At 35.5% G+C, this 21,297-nt stretch overlaps 2 protein-coding genes across 6 annotated transcripts; one reads left to right on the top strand and one right to left on the bottom strand.

Annotated features, from left to right (window-relative positions):
• The first annotated feature begins 257 nt into the window (after window positions 1-257).
• Window positions 258-11,882, top strand: LOC117237162 (presenilin-1). 5 transcript variants are annotated; one of them, XM_033500872.1, is made up of 8 exons: window positions 580-714; window positions 818-1,068; window positions 1,148-1,357; window positions 1,424-1,644; window positions 1,723-2,010; window positions 2,079-2,323; window positions 2,393-2,550; window positions 11,745-11,882. In XM_033500872.1, exons 1-7 carry the CDS (start codon window positions 580-582, stop codon window positions 2,546-2,548), a joined length of 1,506 nt encoding a protein of 501 aa, XP_033356763.1. In that variant the 3' UTR covers window positions 2,549-2,550; window positions 11,745-11,882. The 5 variants fall into 5 exon arrangements, with proteins under 5 accessions (XP_033356766.1, XP_033356763.1, XP_033356762.1 ...); XM_033500871.1 differs by having other exon boundaries at window positions 2,393-2,554; window positions 11,745-11,881; XM_033500874.1 differs by lacking the exon at window positions 11,745-11,882 and adding an exon at window positions 9,141-9,348.
• Window positions 3,435-19,265, bottom strand: LOC117237160 (kinesin-like protein Klp98A). The gene is made up of 16 exons (XM_033500870.1): window positions 19,204-19,265; window positions 18,636-18,705; window positions 15,625-15,735; window positions 14,680-14,796; window positions 13,878-14,123; window positions 13,608-13,780; window positions 12,610-13,015; window positions 12,238-12,522; window positions 11,697-12,110; window positions 11,263-11,460; window positions 9,149-9,271; window positions 8,754-8,855; window positions 8,214-8,351; window positions 7,094-8,137; window positions 6,718-6,987; window positions 3,435-4,860 (listed from the first exon to the last, which is right to left on the bottom strand). Exons 1-16 carry the CDS (start codon window positions 19,248-19,250, stop codon window positions 4,615-4,617), a joined length of 3,990 nt encoding a protein of 1,329 aa, XP_033356761.1. The 5' UTR covers window positions 19,251-19,265; the 3' UTR covers window positions 3,435-4,614.
• Window positions 19,266-21,297: the final 2,032 nt, after the last annotated feature.

The raw sequence follows: 21,297 nt of genomic DNA, 5'->3' as shown, positions 1-21,297 counted from the left end.
ACAAATATTTTATAGGTTCATATATAAAAAATACAATTTTTTAATATATGAAATGTATATATATTATAGGTAATATAGTATATACACAAAATTATTGACGATTTTAATCTTAAAAATATATCTCAACATTTATTTAGGTGAATGGTTTTATAAGTAATTATCAAAAATTGGACAATTTAATTTTTAGTGATATCAAATTTGAAATTAAGAAAGAATTTAAATTTTGTAACTACGCTCTTTTTAGTTCCAAATGCTTGACGATAGAGGGCAATTAGTGAATCATTTCGTAAAATGGCTGCCATCAGGTGTAGGATTTATTTATAAAGTGAAAAATTATTGAAGTCGTTCATTTTTAAGTAATCAAAAATTATCTTTGTGCTTTCCGATAAAGTCCTATGAATAATCCTCGACATGCATAAATATTAGTTAAGTATTTTTATATCGGCGAAATTTTTCGAATGTAGTCGTAACCGCTATTGTGTGACGAGACTTAAACTAAGTGCGGAAGTATAAAAAAAGCGTATGTGAAGCTGTCAAAGGTACTTATGTCAATTTGTCCATAATTATAACCGTTGATGAATGTCTGAGAGTGATATTTACGACTCGGCGGACGAATATACAAGCCTAATGGACGGTCACGTCGCGGAATCTCGCACGGACGATTTGGGCTTGGTCACTGGTCGAAAAAGGCGTTCTCGCATTAGTAACGAAGAGGTATTTTATTCTATTGTGTGATACTTATACAGGTTGAGTTATCTACGTAGATAACTTAAAAGAACTCAAAAAATATATATTGTATAACATGTATGAATTGTAGGTTGAAAATGGTGTTCCTGAAGTCCATGTTCAAACACCAGGTATATCGAATAATGCAAGTTCAGGTAGGAGAGGTACATCAGGCAATAGTGGCCAGGGTAGATCTAGAAATTATAGAGATGAAGAGGAAGAGGAATTAAAGTATGGAGCAGCACATGTCATTAAATTATTTGTGCCTGTATCCCTTTGTATGTTAGTTGTAGTTGCCACAATTAGTTCTATAAACTTCTATACAACCAAAGGAATGTACTTGTAAGTATACTTTGAAGTCTTTTGTATATCGTTTGTATAAGATGATAGTTGTGTTCTATGATTGTATTATTGTTTTTAGAGTATACACTCCGTTTCATGAAGACAGTGCTGACACAAGTACCAAGGCTTGGCAAGCAGTTGCTAACTCTTTGATACTCATGAGTGTCATTGTATTTATGACTGTGATACTTATTGTCCTATACAAATACAAATTTTACAAAGTAATCCATGGATGGTTGATAATAAGTTCCTTATTGTTGTTATCTATGTTTTCCATGTTATATTGCGAGTGAGTATTGTCATTTTACTAATTACTTTTTGTGGTTTTAACATTTAAAAAAAATGTCTTTTGTAGGCAAGTATTAAAAGCATACAACATTCCAATGGATTTGTTTACATTAGGCTTAGTTTTATGGAATTTTGGAGTAGTTGGAATGATATGTATACATTGGCAAGGTCCCTTGCAATTACAACAAGCATATCTTATTTTTATCTCTGCTCTAATGGCGCTTGTTTTTATCAAATATTTGCCAGAATGGACAGCGTGGGTTGTACTAGGTGTTATCAGCATTTGGGGTAAGATAGATTTGTTATTAAAAAGTACAAACGCATTGCAGATGAAATACATGTAAGTTTTTATAATTTTCCATCCAGATTTAATTGCTGTGTTAACACCAAAAGGACCTTTAAGAATACTTGTTGAGACCGCACAAGAGCGAAATGAGTCTATTTTTCCTGCATTGATTTATTCTTCTACAATTATGTACACAGCCACAATGACTTACGCTGGTTATGTACAAACCGCAACGATGACTACCAGCGACAATGCTACTGGTGATAGCACGACATATACAATGCGTGATCAAGCAGATAATCAAAACAATCCTGCATCGGGAGATGCTGAAGAGAGTGGGTTTACTCCTGAATGGATAGATACACATGGTAGCAAATAAACTACTAGTGTACTACCTATTCAGTTATTGTAACTTGATGTAATATTTTATTATCAGGTGATCGAGGAGCGAGGCGAGCGCAAGAAGTACGTGAAAACACTTTATCCCTAACAGAAAGATCAAGACAACAAGATAATCGCGTTGCACGTGAATCACAAGGGCAGCAAATTGCAGTTACCGAAGAAGAACGAGGTGTGAAATTAGGTCTTGGTGATTTTATATTCTACAGCGTTTTAGTTGGGAAAGCTTCCAGTTATGGCGATTGGAACACCACGTTGGCTTGTTTCGTTGCTATTCTTATTGTACGTGTTTTGTAATTTATATTTTATATTAAAATAGCAAAGTTTTATTGCGAATATTTTTATTTCCAGGGTCTTTGCTTGACGCTATTGTTACTGGCTATATTCAAGAAGGCATTGCCCGCATTACCAATCTCTGTTACGTTTGGTTTAACATTTTATTTCGCCACAAGGGTAATTGTTGCGCCGTTTGCGGATAATTTAGCGAGCGAGCAAGTGTTCATTTAACTGTAGGTATGATAAGCATAATATTTATAATTTATTACAAAAGGATAGTGCCTATTCATATATTGATCGTTTAGCTTTTGTATTTCGTTTAAATTCGTCGTTCGTAATTTGTCATTTATAAACTTATACCACGGATATATTAATCGTCTCATGACATGGTACAAATCAAGATGAAAATGTACATTATAAGAAACTGGGTGAACCAGTATTTTTTAATAATAAGTATTCGTTGAACAATCACATCGGATAGAAATCTAGTGTCTCAAAAAAATGCTCAAGATATAAATTTACATTTGTAAAACGAATAACAAAAATAATAAATGATTGTATTTATCTGATATCCATTGCACGTTAAGTGTAAAACACATTTAAAGCCCTTAACGGTTTTTCATGTTTTTTATTACAATTTGTAGATTATTTTTCTATTTTATGGGTTATAAGGTTATTAATTAAAAATAATCGAGCTATGACAAATTTATTGTGTGTCTTTACATTTAGAGAACATAGATCGCATAGATCGAGTATAAAAAAGCGGTTGATGATGGTTTTTTTTCTCCATGCTTTTTCTCGGAAACTGTATGAAACATGAGGTATAATGTTTGTCTAAATAATTTGCTAAATGTACAGACCTCGCGGCTATAAATTACTAGTACCACTAGCCGTCTAGGACAATTCCTCGGGGTTTGAAGTCCGTTTATACACAGCCATGGAATACGTATCGCTCATCAGTCACGAACTTGATTATCCACTTCAATGACAATACGTATTGCTATAAGTTTCATTCGATACTAAACAACATGGGTTTAGGTATAAGCTTCATAACATTCTTTTTACTTATTAGAGAATTCAAGGCAAAATGATCTGGCCATGTAATGGAGAGATGCGATTTTTTTTATTATTATAATAATAGAGAATTCTTGGGCTTGAAAAGCGTATATATTTTCTTTCTTTCCTTTTATCGAGAAGCAGTTTTATAAATATAGCGGATAAACATTTTGCCGAGAATAATCGATAATATCAAAGTTAGCATTTACTAACAATTCTCTCATTGCCATAAGCATTGCATAACGATTTCAAGTCAACTTTAACATCGCTGTTCCTTTTTCTTTTTTCTTTACAAACTTTGCCGCAAAACGCAGTGTATACATATACAATATATATTATATATAAATTCCCGAAACCGGAAGAACTTCAACAGCGATATGATATCATTTGCACTTCGTAAAATTATAATTCAATAAGTTTATAACTACGTATTAAGAGGAAGTTCGATATTTTTTTCTTCTTTTTTTTTTTTTGCTTCGTTTAAGATCCAGTCAATTTTCAGTCCTGACGATGTGTAAAAGACGCTGTTCGACGAAAAAATAAACGCGTTCATTTATGAAATCTAATTATTATCACGAGTATAGACGCGCGATTATGGTCACCGTGGTTGTGCGCACAACAAATTATTCTTTATATCGTGCGTATCTTGTAACAATACTGGTACTAACTATACATTTTACTAGTGATAGACGCGATTTTAGATTCAATGAAATCAACAATTTCGTTTAAGAAACAAGAAAGGTACACTTGGAAAATTGCAAAAATTTTAACGGGAGAAAAACATTAGGAAAATATTCGTAACCCGTAACAAGTAATCGAATCGTGTAATTTCATCGACCTTAACTTTAATGTATGCTTTTCCTGTCGAGAATAGCTAAAATCTCGTATCGAGAATAGCTGCGAGACACATCAGATCTTTTTGTTTCCCGTTAAATAGAAATTTCACAATCTTTTCTTTCTTTTACTAATGCTAAGAATAAAACAAATATTAAATATGCGATATATATATATATCAGTCTTATAAACAATAAACTTTTGGAAACGTATTTTGGCAAATACATAATAATCATTGCAAAAAGTGGTAACTATACTTTGCTAATATTTTTCCCACTTTAGCTTTTCTCCAGCTCATCAATATAAAAAATACATAACGAATTATAAATATCTATTATGCGTTCACTTGAATTTGTTCATTCTTCTATTTCTGGAGAATCGTGTGTGGTCTTTTTTTTTTTAATTGTTTAACTTGTTCCGTATTTGCTGCTTTCGAACGTTCCACGTCTGAAGAACGAACTAAATTCCAGCAACGATTGCTTATCTATGTTGCTTAAGTTGCCGTTGTACTTGTAGAGAGGTTCACAGTGCGGTAATTCTGAGCAGACTTGAATCAACCGTCGTAAATATTCCTCTAGTCGTTTTCTACGTTGCCGTGCCACAACTTCATACCTTGGAAAAACTTGTCGAGGTGGGAAGCGTATTGCCGCTACCTGTATATAATTGAAGTATATAAAACTATCAAAAAATTGATAAAAGTTCCTTCTTCTCATATTTCTAATATTTTTAGTCTTTTGCAAACGGCTATGATACAAATAATAAGAATGTAAAAGGACTATAATTAAATTCGTGAGAAATAAGATTTTTGGATATTAAAAAATAAATTGTGTAGCGGCACTCGACAGCAAACTATGACCGGACGACGATAGAGCAGTGGTTAGTGCCGTTGGTTACGAACGTTCGGGACCCCGGTTCAAATCCCGGCACCCGTAGTTCGATTTTTCTTCCATGATTCTTAACTGAGAAGGCAACCCGGAACGGAAGACACAAAATCATCCTATACGGGACCTAGCCATCTCTGCCTATACAGCAGCACCACCTGTCATGACTACTATATCACACCTCAATTGTAATAGTTTTGATGACCATAGGTATTATATTTGTGGCGGCACTCAAAAGCAACTATCACAGGACGACGGCAGCGCAATGGTTAGCGCCTTTGCTTACGAACATTCGGGACCCGGGTTTTTAAATCCCGGCGACCGTAGTGCGATTTTTCTTTGTACGATTCTTAAATGAGAAGAAAAAGCAGCAGTACTTCCCAGCGCGCAATCTACACCAGCAGTAGCACTGTCACCCACAACTATCATACCTCAAATTGGTGATCCCGACGTGATCGACAGCGAGAAGGGGTGACCGTGATAGCGCTACCGAGACTTCATCACTGCGAATCTAAAACTGCGGAAACTGGATCTACCGCTACGACGTACTCGAAACGGCCTTTCCGTCTTCAGCGAACCTCGACGCCTCACCTCTGATCGACGCAAGCAGGTGACAGGATACGAGACGATGACCGAGTCAGGAGTGATGCAGCCAACGCAAAGTCCATGGGCATATTATCTCTGCACGTCATACTAAAGAAGAACGGAGGCCTACGACCGTACGCTAAAACGCCCGCACCGTACCGACAGGTCCACCGCCACACGAAGACTTTGCGCAACATCTGCACAGGTTTGACAACAAGCGGCCGACACCTTACCCTGCATCGAAACGACACATCCGCAGATGCCGAATTCTCTCAACCGCACATGGAAACAACGGCCGAGATCATACGACCATATGCACAACACAAAGAAGAAACGTTATCATTGATAAGGGGTTACTGTGGCGGCACTCGATAGCAACTATCGTCGAACGACGACAGCGCAATGGTTAGCGCGTTTGGTTACGGACGTTCGGGACCCGGGTTTTCAAATCCCGGCGCCCGTAGTGCAATTTTTCTTTCCACGATTCTTAAATGACAAGAAAAAGCGGCAGTACCTCCCAGCAATCTACACCAGCAGTAGTACTATCACCCATAACTATTACACCTTACTACTATATACCTTATATATATATATATATACACACCTATATATACCTTATACTATATTACTATTTGAAGAAGAGCAGCAAAGTACAAAGGGAAACCCATGGAATCAAAAAAGGAACTAGTAAACGAGTGCATAAAGGAAAGAGAGAGAACTGGGGAAATGGCCAAGACGGGAAGAGCCTAAAAGCCCAAAAGTTGCCATAGTTTTTAAGGACAGAATAATTCAAGGAGTGCAATATAATAGAGTGGATAAGAAGGGAGGTAGATATATAAGAAGCGAAATAGATAAAAGAGATGTAAAACCGAAACCTCGTCTAAAGCTGAAAGGCACGGACTAAACAATAATAAATAAAAATATATTACTATTTGTTATTTGAGAAAAAAATTTTAAGAAAATTTTATCAATTATAATTATTTAATGTTAACAAATTTGAAATATACAGAAAATTAATAAAACGAATAAAAAAATCCTACTTACCTTGCTACCATAATTTTGTCTCATAGAAATATACAATTCTCGAAATCTTCTGTATCTACGTAAAAGCGTCCAGCTATCGTCCTGCGCTACGACGCGTACCTCGTATTCGTAGTGACTGGACGTGCCAGCTCCGCGTATCACGTAGGAAGGTATACTAACGATCATGTTAATCACATTGTCGTAGTCGGCGTCGTTTGCTATCAAAGATGGCAAAGACCTCGTGATTGTCAGGGTATATGGACTACTCAAACGATCACCTCGATTTTGACTCTAAAACAAAGGCCAGATATAACAAATGATCTTCATACTTTCATTATTGGAAGATATTTTTTAGTTGTCTTCCAATTTATATTACATCATGCATATTATAAATTACCGTTAAATATACTGTTGAATATCCTCTTCCCGCTGATATTCGAGGCACTACCGATTCTGACAAGTTCTCCTCGCCATTGATATTAGGCCTGTGGTTCCTGAGAATTGGAGATCGCACTGTGGCCACGGCCAGCAACGTGCCTGAGCTAGTCGTGGACTCTACATCACGGCACGACATTGTTTCTACTGTTTGTGCAGGATCATTCGCATCACCAACTGCCAATCTATCATCACATTGTGATTGTTGCTTGAGATTTTTTCGTTCGTCTTCTAAAAGCGATACTTCTAATTCAATTTGCTGCTTTTGAAGATCTTGTAAGATCGCAATTTGTCTATTCAGATCTTCTTTCGAGGGTGTGCTGGCCTCTAGGCACCTCATCACCATCATTCGTTGACGAGCGATTCTTTGGTTCAATCGTTTCATCGCTGGATTCTGCTGCACAGGTGACTCCAGCGAATCTTCAGGAATATCCTCCTCCGTAATAGAATTCGTTGGAGACTTTGATTCTGTTTTCTCACTGTTAACACTGCCATTGCACTTTCCTGACTTGATGATTGTATCTATTGAGGACTTTCTATTTAAGTTCAACAAACTTCTGCTTTCTACTTCACACAATTTAGCTCTATCATTCTCTAAGTGGACTTCAGGGGAAGATTTCTGGTGCTTGTTAGGTTCTCTTTGTTTATCACTTGGTAATGTCTGAGATTCTTTTGTTTCCGAATTTTCAAACAGAATTCTAGGTTCAGGCGAGTCAGCCGCAGCTGTATGAAAAGTATCTGCTGTGTCTATAGAACTTGGAATATTTTGTGGCAGTAGACTCAAGGCAGAAGCTATCTGAAGTTTTCTATTGCATCCCTGCAACGATTCAATATCTCCATTGTGAAGAACTTCATCGCCGCTCAAGGAACAATCACCTGGTGAAGCAGGCAACGCACGCTTCAAGTTTAATGAAAGACTTTGTTTTCTTCTCAGGATCTCTTGTAACTGCTCCTGGCTCCGCTTCGCCAGCAACAACTTCTTCTCTGTGTTTCCTTCTTCTTGAAACTAGAAACATATGTATTTAATATTTAATGAGAATAAGAAAAGTAAGTTAGCTTCTAGTTATAAACAGTATCCTAACCTCGAGATTAAACATATGTTTTTGCCTTTTAGCTATCTCCATCAGCTCCTCTTCCATCTTGTCTACCTTGCTCTGGTGCTCATTGAGGGATTTCACCTTGTTCTGTAGCTCAGTCTCCAATACAGCCAATTCTTTCTTCTGGAAGGTAGATTTTTAAAGTTGGATTTTATTTTTTGATTCTTTTATAATGTTCTCTTGATTATAGAAACTAGCTAATTCTTGTTTTTGATTTTTCTATGAACCATATTTTTCTTATTAAATTCATATATACAAAGTTTAATGATATAAAAGTAGATGAAACATGTTTCCATATATGTTTAATTTTTTTAGCTGTGTTCATAAAGATACGAATTTGCATAAATATGCACAGTCTAGTGGTTAAGTAAATAAAAGACTAAATCATAATTAAAGAGATGTAGTTCACAAAAACATGAAGTCCTTGCTTAAAAAAAGAGTTATGGCTTGACCTAGTTCCTAGAATTAATCCAGTCATTAAGATTATAGTTAAACTTGAGAAAGGATGGTTTTAGAATCACTTACATGATGATTAACAAGCTCTCTCACCGCGTCAACGCATTTATCATCGTTCAAACTCGACCAGGATTCTGGCAAGCTGCCATCGCTACCAGCACCGTCGTCCGTCTGAAATGGTAAATTTTTTTTCTGAACTAAAAAACTGCGAACCTTCGTTTCTATGTTAATACTTCATTAGAGTATTATTAAGAAAGGAATAAAGAGATAATTAACAAAGCAATAATAAAAAAAAGAAAAATAAATAAAGACAAGATGCAGGGTCATATATGTTACATGCAATTACATTTTTTAAAATTTATTTTTCCTCCCGTTTATTTCAATAGTTCGTGCCATCAAAATACTGTACTGACTATATGTGCTGCATGTTATACCGATTTTTTCTTTTCTGTCTAGACTCTTACCTTCTCCCACCATTGATGAAATCTTTGAGCGCGCTCGTGATTGCTCATGAACTCTTGAAACTGACGATGCTTGGACTGCAATGTCGTGCGTAGAGAGGCAACTTCCCTACATAAATTTTCTACCTAGTACCACACACACACAGATATCGATGCATTAACAAAAAAGATAACTGAAAAAAATATAGTTTAGATGCGAGTTCCATTCTTTTTCTTCCTTTCCTTTTATTTAATTCCCATTAATTTCATTTTTTATTATATATTTATATATATATATAAATATATATATATATATATATATATAAATTGTACGTTTAAACGAAAAATAAATTTTTAAACTTACATTTGAAGTGATAATAACGAAAAATGATAGTTTTACAAGTCACCCATGTACACAGATACTCTGCTATCGGTTACGAGAGAAGAATCATGTAGAATGGATAAAAATAAAAACAAAAGCATGCCATCTGTTTATGCATCAATGATAATACGGGGCTACGTGACGTTATTGCAGAGGTCAGTTCATACGAGATTTATTGAAAGATCCAAGTAAATATTGAATGAAAAAGAACAAAAATTAATGGTAAAAGAAGAAGAAAACAGAAACGATGAGATAATCGCGATAAATACATTACCTTATAAAATTCGGTTAGTTAGGTCTTTAAATCCCACATCAGTATTGGACAAAATGTACGTGCGGACGTACCCCAACAAAATTGTTAACAAGATACACTGGGTTTGTTAATCGGTAGTGTTAATTCTTTCGACTGTGTATACATATAATACTTAATAGAATATACAGGGTGGTTGGTAACCGCTGGTACAAGCGGAAAGGGGGTGATTCTACGCGAAAAAAGAAGTCGAAAATATAGAATAAAATTTTTTTTTATTTTTTTTTTTTTAATTTTTCCATCGAGACAACGATCTACAGTGAGATCCGTTATAACGAGACGTGATAAAGTGCACGTGTACCGAGCGAAAATTCAAAGTCGATTTTCTCGAAAACAAAGCCTCAGACGAAAAATTTTTATTCTATATTTTCGACTTCTTTTTTCGTGTAGAATCACCCCCTTTCCGCTTGTACCACCATGTACCAACCACCCTGTATATGAAAGATAGAATACAGACAGTAGAAGTGTGCGTGCAAAATATCATATCGTGGAAGATCGAAGGCCAATTTTTGTAAGAAAAATTTATTAATCAACAGTATTCGTATATATATATATTATATATATGTATGTATATAATAAACAGTTCTTTTTTTCTTTCTCGCATAACAAACCCATATATACAGACGTTTCTACAAAAGACAAGCCCAGATATGTACATAACAGTTTGTTTTCTTTTACTCTGTTCATTGTAACAATCGTCTACAAGATACTTAACGTATAACATTCCACGGAATGCCATATTTGTCCGGCAAAATCTTGTCAACACTGGCACTTTTATGGTATTCAAACAGCTTATCGTCATTTAAGCTTCTCTATCTAATATTCGCCATTAAAAAAATAAGCGTTAAGATTATAGTCTGCGGGATATTAGGCGCGATTCGTATTAAAAACCCGTAATAGAATCTACGTAAAGGCAGACAAGTATTATACAAAAAGAATAGGAAACATTTCTTTTATACATTAAAAAAATGATTGAATTATATAATATCGGACAAATATTGTCCCGTTAACAATGTAATTGTACATTAGTTACATTATATTACAATTCAGGAGAAAATCCTGATATAGACGCCGATCGTTGAGTTGAAGCACCTTAAGCTTTTTTTTAATAAATTTCTACATCTACAGTTAAACTAAAGTGAAAAAATGTGATCATCGTCAATGTTGATGATATAACTCATTCTTTCTACATCTGAACACCATTTGATATTCAAGTACACTTGTGAACACTTGATGAAGAACATAAACGTGATTTAACGAGAACGTGTTACCTAATACTATTACACACATTTTCTGGGGTCACATGTTTAACGGGCAAATGTGCGAGTTGATGATGATGTTGCCAGACAAGCAAATAAGAACACAGAGAGCAATAAGGACGAGGAAAAATTGATAGATGATCGAGATTACGTTCGGATCTGGCGACGGCGAATCCGAGTCACTTACTTGCGTCATTTCGTCCCGTCGCTCTTGCTCCAGGATGTGACGTCTCGTGCGTAACTCGCGTTGTCGAGATTCCAGAGCCGCTATGGCGTCAGCCCATTCTTTCCATTGGGCACCCCATTCGCGTTCCAATTCGCGCTGCGCTCCTTCTAGAGCCTCTCTTCTCGCGGCCCATCTCTCTTCTCGTTCTTCCTGCTCCCTCTGTGCAAATTAAAATGAAAAATTTTTATTATTTATTTTAGCTCAAAGCTTTCGATTAACATTCCATTTGCACTAATTTAAATATCTTTATATGTAGGATATTAATAATAATATAACTAGAGTACTAGAAATAATATTCTATGATTATTAAATTATTAATTATAGTAATAAACTATAATGGATTTAATTGGCATAAAAACTAATATCGTATAAAGTTAATTAGTTAATTCACGAACCTTGAAGTCTTCTTTTTCTTTGATAAGGGCTGCTTTTTGTTGTTCCAGTTCTTCAAGCGTTCGGAGATCTTCGCTCGAATTTAAAAGGTTATCGCTAGAGGACGAAGCATGCAAATCCGAGACACTCCAGCTCAAGAGAGACAATCTTGAAAGATTGACGACCGTGGATTGTAAATTACCGTTACTCGTTCCACCTTCCTTTCTTAGTTTCGCCGCTTCAGCTGGATCGTTATATCGGAACATATTGTTCCGGCCAAGAAGAATAATACAGCCTTGTGACAGCCGCGTTGGCTTATCGACTTGTGCTGTGTTGATCCAGCAGTGAGGAGAAAGGGGATGAAGAGTTGCAACCCCACTATCTAACTCCACCACACAGTGTTCTGGCTCGACATCCGCACCAGTCAATACAATATCCTATTTATTAAGTAGCACATATTATATAATTCATAAAATATATGTATATATATATTTCCGTAGTTTAACTAGTATTCAGATTCAACAAATCTTAATTTTTATTGGGATAAATAAATGAAATGATTACCTGTGTGGTTGGTGCTTCTTCCGTTCCCACTAACGTTCTACCCTCTTTCAGATGATAAAGTGTAACACCAGTGCTAAGAAGGTCATCATCGATACCCACTAAATGCGGCATCTCTGAATCTAGAACTACGCCAACACCGCTTTTTCGAAGACCTAACGCTTTCTGCTCTTGGAGAATCTGCTGCGTTTCTCGCCACTTTTCCGTCCATTCTTCCGTCAATACTTTCTCTTGCTCCTGTTTCTCATGAATCTGAGCTAACAATACTTGCGGTGGCCTTTCAACGCTCTGCAATGAACAGGTAAGATTTCACTTTTTAATCGAATTTTTTCTTAATTGGTAAAGGAGAAAGTGTATATCTTTTTTAGGACTTACCATATCCTTCCCAATAAGAGACTTCAATTTTTGTATCTCTTCTCTGAGTTCCCTGATCAATTTCACGTTCGGATCTTCGTTAATAGTGGGTTTATTAATAATATTTTTCGCTCGGTTAGCGTACCTGAGCGTACTGAGGGTCTCGCCGTAATTACAATCTGCCGGACTAATAGTGGCTATCATGATTGTCTTCGAGTTACCTCCAAGCGAGTCCTTTAACAACCATGTCAATACACTATCTCGATAGGGTATAAAGATACCTCGCTTAGAAGTGGAAGACCCTTCGCCTGCGGCACTAACTTCAGAGAGCGCTGATATCACGGAACCTAATGTTACCAGTGATTTATTAATGTGCGCGCCCTCTTTTAATCGTTGGCCTGATGCACCTGTTGCATTTGCACGTTCACTAAACAAACGTAGATAAACAAATGTGAACTCAACTTCTGCTTATATCTACCTTACATTTATCTTAGATATCTATATTTCTTAATGATTTTAAGAATGTGAGCAAAAGGTTCAAAGTATATGATTACTTCATTCAACTTAAAGTACATTATGCAGAGATTTGTAAGAGAATTACTCAAGATATTACCAAGTGTTGCCATTTTAAAAATGTGATTTAATAGTAAAAATACGATAAATTTTTATAATAATGGAATGGAACTCAACTAGCTATCTTGCGGATAAACATTTCCTTGTTTTCAAAGGAAACCTTGACTTCAGTGTTGGTATTCCTTTATTCGATAAGATCTCTTCACAAGATATTCTTTAATTCGTTATTACATTTATACATTCTATAAACAAGGCTTCTCCTATTGCAATAGAAATAATTTTTATGAAATCTCCAGTCGTTTATCAAGTTTCAATTACAATAGGAAGTAAAAGAAAAAAAAGTATTAAAAACTCAGTAATGTTTTGTACGAACTTTCTGCTCACATCTCGCGTGTTAGTCCGATGATTCCAAAAACAAAAATTATCCAAGACACATGTCTCGATACCTTCCGGCTAAGTCGACAAGATGCACTTTTGAAACTGTCTCCGACGGCATATTGCCTTCTGATAGTCCAGCTTGAACGAACGTGATAGTAAAAATTGCGTGACTCCTACTGCTCACGTCGTTCATATTTGTACTTGCCGTAGTCCTGTGCGTATTACCTCGCACCATGCACTCCTACAAGCGCGGGAACAACTCTTTATTTTAAAACTACCTCTCCCACAAGTGTCTTGTGAGTGCGGAACGAGCAGGAAGAGAGAACGGGTTCATTTACCTGAATATCTGAGTAGTCATAGACGAGGTGGCTTGATAGGTCTTGGACATAAGGCCCTCTTTTGGGATGTTCCCGCACTCGGAGAGAATGAGACTGCGACTGGTCCAGTCTCAATAGATCCCTTACTCTTTCATTATGTATCTCTAAAAATGACACTTCTGTTCTGTAAGACGCTCCGCTTTCTTTGCCAGCTGCCATTCTGGCAAACAGCGTCTTACAAATCCGTGGGATCAATCCTTGAGCCTCCTGAAATTGAAAATGATAAAATTATTAGATGTTAAAGGTAAGGATTCTTTTCTAGGTAAAGAAATACAGTACAAGGCGAAGAAAAATCATAGAAATCAACTGGCCAGTGAAAGTACGAAACAATGTTTCGCAATAACGTAATGGGTTTCTGCATTGATGATAAGTGAACTACGTGATCGAGCGATCTAGAAGCATCGGAGCGTATTAAATTCATTAAAAGTATGGTAACTTTTGTATCTCTACGATTTTTTCCTCTGTGGATAAAATTTTATGAAAAATGGACTAAATGCTTAAAACAATTAGAGAATTACATTCAATAATAATTTTACGGAATTATTCAAATATCAAACTAATATTAGGGAATTATCCAGATATCAAACTAACTTTGCAGAATTACTCAAATATTACACTAAATCCAGGATGTCCGAATATCAAACATAAAGATAAAATTTACTGAGCAAAATGGAATATTGTAGAAGATCAAAGAAGAGTAATCTTTTATAAAGGGATAAAAGTGACATGATCATGCTGGCAAACTAAATGATTAAAATATTACCGGTGTACCCATCATGGTAAAGGTCTTTCCAGACCCTGTTTGGCCGTAGGCGAAGACGCAGGCATTGTAGCCCTCGAAGGCACTTTCTATTACGTCTGTACCCAGATCATAAAACACCTAAAATAGAAAAAGGATCAGCTATCTGTTTTTGATATGATAGTAACTAACAAGCATCAACGTTTATGATAAATGAAAATCTTATCGAATTCAAAAATAGCACCAGACACGCCTTATGTGTACTTAACTGTACATATTGATAGGGGAATTTTGATAGTGAATTACTTAAAAGAGTTTTAACGGGTCACCAGAGGAATCAAGATGGTCGATAAGTATTAAATAAATACGTGTGTTTTGATTAATTCTACAAATGATAAAAGCGAAATATTTTTTTTTTATTTACACGATGTATCATTATTTATTACACACGCGATAAAAGACAAGTCAGACTTATCATTTATCACGGTGACAAAATAATTTGTAATTATATAGACATGATCCTTAAAATTTTGAAAAATGTGAAGTCTTTAATTAGAATCTATTCTCTTACGACAATGGTTGCTATACCGGTGCACGCATGCCGGTCTTCTATTTTAATTCTGATCGTGGCTCACCGTCAAAACATTGCCCAATGTGGGATATTGCCCGATGCGAATCAATCGACGGCGATAATTTTTTATTGAGAATAAAATTAATTTCAAAGAGAACGAGCTTATTTAATTAAAAATAATTTAATTCTCATTATAAATGAAATAAAAGATTACTTAACATATTGCTCATAATAATTAATGGCTCGTATATTCAAATGAACACACATAATTAGGAAAAGGTATTTCCTCTGTTTCTAATGCATCGTTGGATTCAATGATCTATTTAATCTGTATCGTACGTATTATTAATTTCGAATTGATAGATTGATACGCTTTAAAAAAACCAAGTAATATATACCTCTTCCTGCGATGCATAGTTGTCATCGCTTGCGTCGCAGGACCAGTAAGAATGATCAAAAGTAAAGTCCTTATATTTCTCGCGGTCGATTTCCCTGCAACTACCGGGTGTCTGAAAATAACAATAAAATAATAAAGTCAGTAATTGTTCCATTTTATAAAAAGAAATGTCTTTATCGATTCAGATTCATTGAACCAAATCCATTGGATCCTTCATTAACAAACGAAAACTCCTTTTATTGATCGACCTGTATGCATCATAGACTTCCCTTTAAGATTAAAATATAAAGTTCAAGGCACAGTTTCTGTACAATGACCTTAATGTTTAGTCATTTCATTGAAAAAGATAAGTCAAATAAATTCTTCAAAGTTCCCAACAATTTCTGAAGATAAAGATTTTCACGTGTGAACTATTTCTTTAATATTGGATTTAATATTGCATTATAATTGATTGGTCATATTAAAGAAGAGGAATATTGGATAGATTGACACGGGTCAAAAGCCTGTACAATGATTGATACCGAAGAAGCGCATCATTCACAAGTGGCTGGCAAACAGCAAGCTGTTATATCACGTGCATTCGTAAGACTGCATCCCACATAACTATAATCGTATCCTATCAAGGGGCACTCCGCACATTATGCAACACAAAGCGAGTGGCAAGCAATTAAAAAAATAAAACTCTTATGTTTGTCCATCATGAAACCTGCAATAGACAAAAAAAGTGCTAAAGGTGAGGAGTCATTATCGTTCTAGGATCGTGATCAACGCGCTCGATGCCTTAAGAAATTTGAAGTTAGTCCTTGAGGAAACGTTAAAACGTTTGAATCATCACGTTCGACTTGTTGAGGTCATCGATTTCGTCGCACTTTGTGAATTCATTGTTCTTTGTTTCAGTGTTTTAGATAGGAAATCAAATTAGAAATAACTTTTAGACTTTACAATGTTATTATAAATTATAAAATGTAACATTATAAAATATATGTACTTTATATTATATTTTAACTAAAGGAAGATTATATAGAAAATAAACCGTGATCTTTTATTGGATAAAATACAATCAATATGTCAGCCATTGTTCAAAAATCTAGTACAATACGAAGATAAAGTATCTAGCACGATATTTCACTAAAATAATAATAATAATAATTTTCCTCAAAATAATTGTGGTATTTTCGTAATCTATTTGTTAAAATGAATCGGCTGATATATATAATGTCTTAAATTCGTGAAACGTGGATTCGCTAGCATATTTAAAATTATTCTTATAAATAAGAATTTTATTTGTTTAACTGTTTGTTTCAATTAACAACATACATATACCTATAGTCAACAGCGTTACGCGTGCCATAAAATGCGTCATGATCGCCATAATGTTGCATGCGCTAGATTTTCATAAACCTGTCTTGTCACATTATCACTGATAAAACGGGAAATCTGTTTTATGATAATTAACATGAGATAAAGGTAAGCGGTAGTCATAAATTACGTAAAAGTTATTTCCTTTTGTAACAAGGTACAGGAGTGATCCTGGAGCGATAAAAGGAATTGTACGAAAATATAAAACTCGTATTTTTAACATTGAGTCATTCCAGAGAGAAAAAGGAATCAGAAACTAAAGATTCATGACTAGGTGGATAGTTAGGCGTTTATGGAAAACTTAAAAGTGTAAAATGCATATAATACACGTAAAAGTTAATGGGCAAAATAAATCTTTGCGTAGGTTTCATTTCTTCATGTTTGTGTTCATATTAGTATAAATTTGCACAAACATTTACGACCTACTCATAACAAGTGAACAAAATAGAAATTTCTATTAATATCGTACACGAACCAAATTTACCCCAAAGCATTAATGAGGACGATATAATTAGCTCTAAGACCTATATATTGGTCATACAGAGACGAACAAAAGTTCACTTACGCGCAACGTCTGTTAACTCTATATAGAAATATATATCGGACTTTAATTTTAAATATTATATGATACTGCATACACAAAAATTATTATAATTACAATATTTTGATAGAAACAAAAATCAAATTTTCATCCCGATGAAAGTTAATATTAATTTTGTCAAAAAACACATTACATATTTTCAGTAATTCCAAAAACCTATAATTTGTGATTTTGATAGATTTGGTAGCTGTTAATTCTTAATTGCGATATAATTGGTTAGTTTTGTGGTTAGTGTCGTGGGACGGAAACCGAGTGGTCCGGGATTGGTCCAACAACGATTTTCGCACTTTCTCCGATCAGATGACGTGCCGTTCGCTATCTTGCTCTCACTAGCTAGGCCAAAGATTTCGCTCGGCAAGCGTGGATATCAATGATGTAATGTTAGAATAACAAATAGTCTCCGTATGGTAAAAAAGATTCTGTACGTCTACGAACAATATATGTCGCGGTCATTGTGACGTTAATGGGTCAATAGCCGAGGTTCGGTCGACCAGAAATTATGACACGATTCGAGCACCGAGTGTTTTAACGGCGTGGCGGTCAACGGTAGTTCGGGACGCAAAAAAAATCGCTCTACAGTCTAGAAATCTTTTTAGAAAGTTCGCCCGTGCGATCATTAAGGACGAACTGCATAAGGATTGGCTTAAGGAACTGCAACAGGAGTCGCTTGTTGCGGATTATACATGGAAACTGCATAAGAACGTACATAACATACAATGCTGGAACTTGTAAAATGACCAACTTTTCAATTTCTTATAGAAATTCTGTGAAGTTACAACATTATATTTCTGGAGTATAAACAAATTTCATACTTTAGTCATTTGTAGTCCTAGTCTGGTGTGTTAACCTTAGTGCAATCTTTATTTTAATAAGCAAAAGAATTTGTGTCGTTTTAAGAAAACTTTAGCATAAAATTAAGAATCAGACTTCAGACATTTTTGAAGAATGAACCACGAATAGTTGAAAATAATTTGAAGATCGCAGCAAGGTTAACCTTAATAAGAGATACGTAAAATTTTTTACAACTAATTGTTTTAAATGCTAGGAAATACCTTTGTGTTAAAAATCCTTGTTTTTCGGCCATCCATTTGCACAATCATTTTCGCGTTCATGGCCAACTCCCTGGAATACAAATTTGACAGATTCACATCTCTATTCATAGAACTGAGCACTTGATATTTTCATTAATGTTCCTACAAATAATATAACGCGAAAAGAAAAAAAAGATAGTCGATAGGCAAAAACATTTGGATAACAATAACATTAGAGGGAATGACAGCAGGTGGCAGAATCTTGTCGCCCAGTCGTCAGTCGCACCGTGGGTCGATCGAAACCATATGATTGATCGTCCCATGGAACGCGTTACGTTCGAAGGTCGAACGTTCGCGAATTGTATCGCAAAAACATCTTTTGTGAGGACTTTGTCTAAATCATAAATAGCAGGCCTTGACTCGCTACTTGGTCAATTGTAAAAACTGGGATCTTAAAAACAGGCATTGAATAAAATTCATGATGAAGAATGTATCTGTACTAGAGAATGTACAGCTCGTATATCAAACACATAACAATGAAAACACATAAAACACACGTTAAACACAGGTTATCACTAGTTGCACGCACCTTTTATTAAAGGGACGAACCCGCACTGCTACCTTCACTGAAGCCATGACTACAACAAACGGATGGACTTTGTCAAAGGATGTTAGTGTTGCGCGGTATATCTTGTCACTTTTGCGTTTTCTCAACTCGCGTTACGCGAACGTGAAGTATTTCGCGGTACTGTATAGACAAGACGTCGTCGACGGTTGTTGCCGTACTACGAAACGTCTTCGTCGTCGTCGAACCTCGCACGCAATGAGCAACATCATCCTCAACACGGTCTCCACAGGCGGACGACTGGCTAGCAAGCCGCTGTTAAGCCGAGACAAAAAGTTGCGTTCCTGCGCATGCGCGTACACATTGGGGATCCCTAATTTCAAGTGAACCGCACATTTGCTCGTTATTCGTAACGGCGCGGATGGAAAAATGCAGGCGGAAACGTAAACAGAAAAGAGACAGAAGAGGAAAAGAGGACAAGATAATACGAAGAAAGATAAAGAGAATCAGAAATACGAAACTGTAGAGAAAGAAAGGGAGACGGTCTAACAGGTTTTATATTTCCCTTCTATGGAATGTGACGTCAGTATGGGATCGGTATGGTAGAAGCCAGTGGTGGAGAGTGAACGGAGAAGGCGAGCCACCCACGCAGCAAATAGAGAGAGCTAAATCAAACGCTTTTGCGGTTTCTTTAAGCGCGTAACGGCGGTTATACAGAGAATTCATGTCTTTTTATTATCCAGCTGGAGATTACACATCATCGGTGGGCACAGATTCAGGACAAGAGTAGGATACTGTAGGCACCTGCCCACTGCCCACGATTGTAAATAGTAAATATGCCATAGGCGGCGCTAGTGTTCCTTAGAAATACTTCAACGTATGTGTATATTATTGTATATAATATATTCATAGCAGTGACGCGTAGGCTTTGAGATTTTGCCTCGTTAATTGACTGTTTCTATTCCCACCGGTTCCTCGAACTACCCAAGTAGCTTTGTGTTACGTATCTATATAGCACTGTGTATTGAAGATGCTTTCTTTAAGATTATTGAATGATTATTGTTGATTCGTGTTCTAACGAACTATTGTTCTGATAAAAACAAATGGGTTGGACCAATTAAATCCTAACTGTATGTGTATAGTTTCTTAAGGTGTTTCATTCATCACAACATGCATTACTGTAACCATAGTTTATATCTTATGTAATAGTCTATCGACGTTAGGACCTCGAAACTTCATGTTATGTATTTGTATCTCACTCTTGTTCATTGAACAAAAGGGATACAGTAATGTTTTTCTAATTAACCATAGAATGGTTTATTTGGCCATTAAATTTCTCAGTCTCGTTTCAAGATACGAACACCTAACGTGCTAACACATTAGTATACATAACACTTCCATTTATAAATATTAAGACACTTCTAAATTATTGCAAATATACATATGAAGTATACTTCAAATGAACGTCTTTAATCTAATTTGAATATTTAAACTTATCTCAGATAACTATATACGGTTAGCAGATATTAATAAAAACAATAATTAATATTAATTTGTATACATAAAAAAGCATTAATTGAAATTTTGAAATTGAAATTTGAATGAAAATTGATTCTGCAGAAACATCTAACTTTATTTAGACTTATTCACTACAAGTTAACGGTCAACGGACTTTTCGAAACTTGGCACAACTTTGTAAAAGGAAAAATCGTTTTGTTTCCGAGCGAGTGAGAGAGTATTCATCGCATGTTGACCTGCAGTGTCGATTTAACTACCTGTCTGAAAACGGGTCCAACAACTCTCTCGCAGAGCGTAATTTGTCTCGTGCAGAATCACCGATCTGCAACAGCCGTGCCGGTGTAAACAAATTTCCTTTTTCCCTTCTCGTTGCGATCCTATCCTAGTCATAGTTGTCCACCATTCTAAATTTCTTTAAAATTCTAAATTCTAAATAAAAAGCCTGTTGCTTTCCTAAATGCATATAAGTAGCTAAATCATTGATAGTTTCTGGTGGTCGCGTGTAAACGAACTATTTATTGTTAACGGCATACGTGATTCTATAAATACATTTTATTCCTAGACTGTACAATGCGTGTGTAATTACACACACAAATCAAA

Source organism: Bombus vosnesenskii, unplaced genomic scaffold (assembly GCF_011952255.1).
Source record: "Bombus vosnesenskii isolate JDL3184/JDL3185 unplaced genomic scaffold, Bvos_JDL3184-5_v1.1 scf7180000013361, whole genome shotgun sequence".
In the NCBI taxonomy this organism is placed as follows: domain Eukaryota; kingdom Metazoa; phylum Arthropoda; class Insecta; order Hymenoptera; family Apidae; genus Bombus; species Bombus vosnesenskii.
Note: the sequence above shows the minus strand (reverse complement) of the source record. Positions and strands in the feature narration are given on the sequence as shown.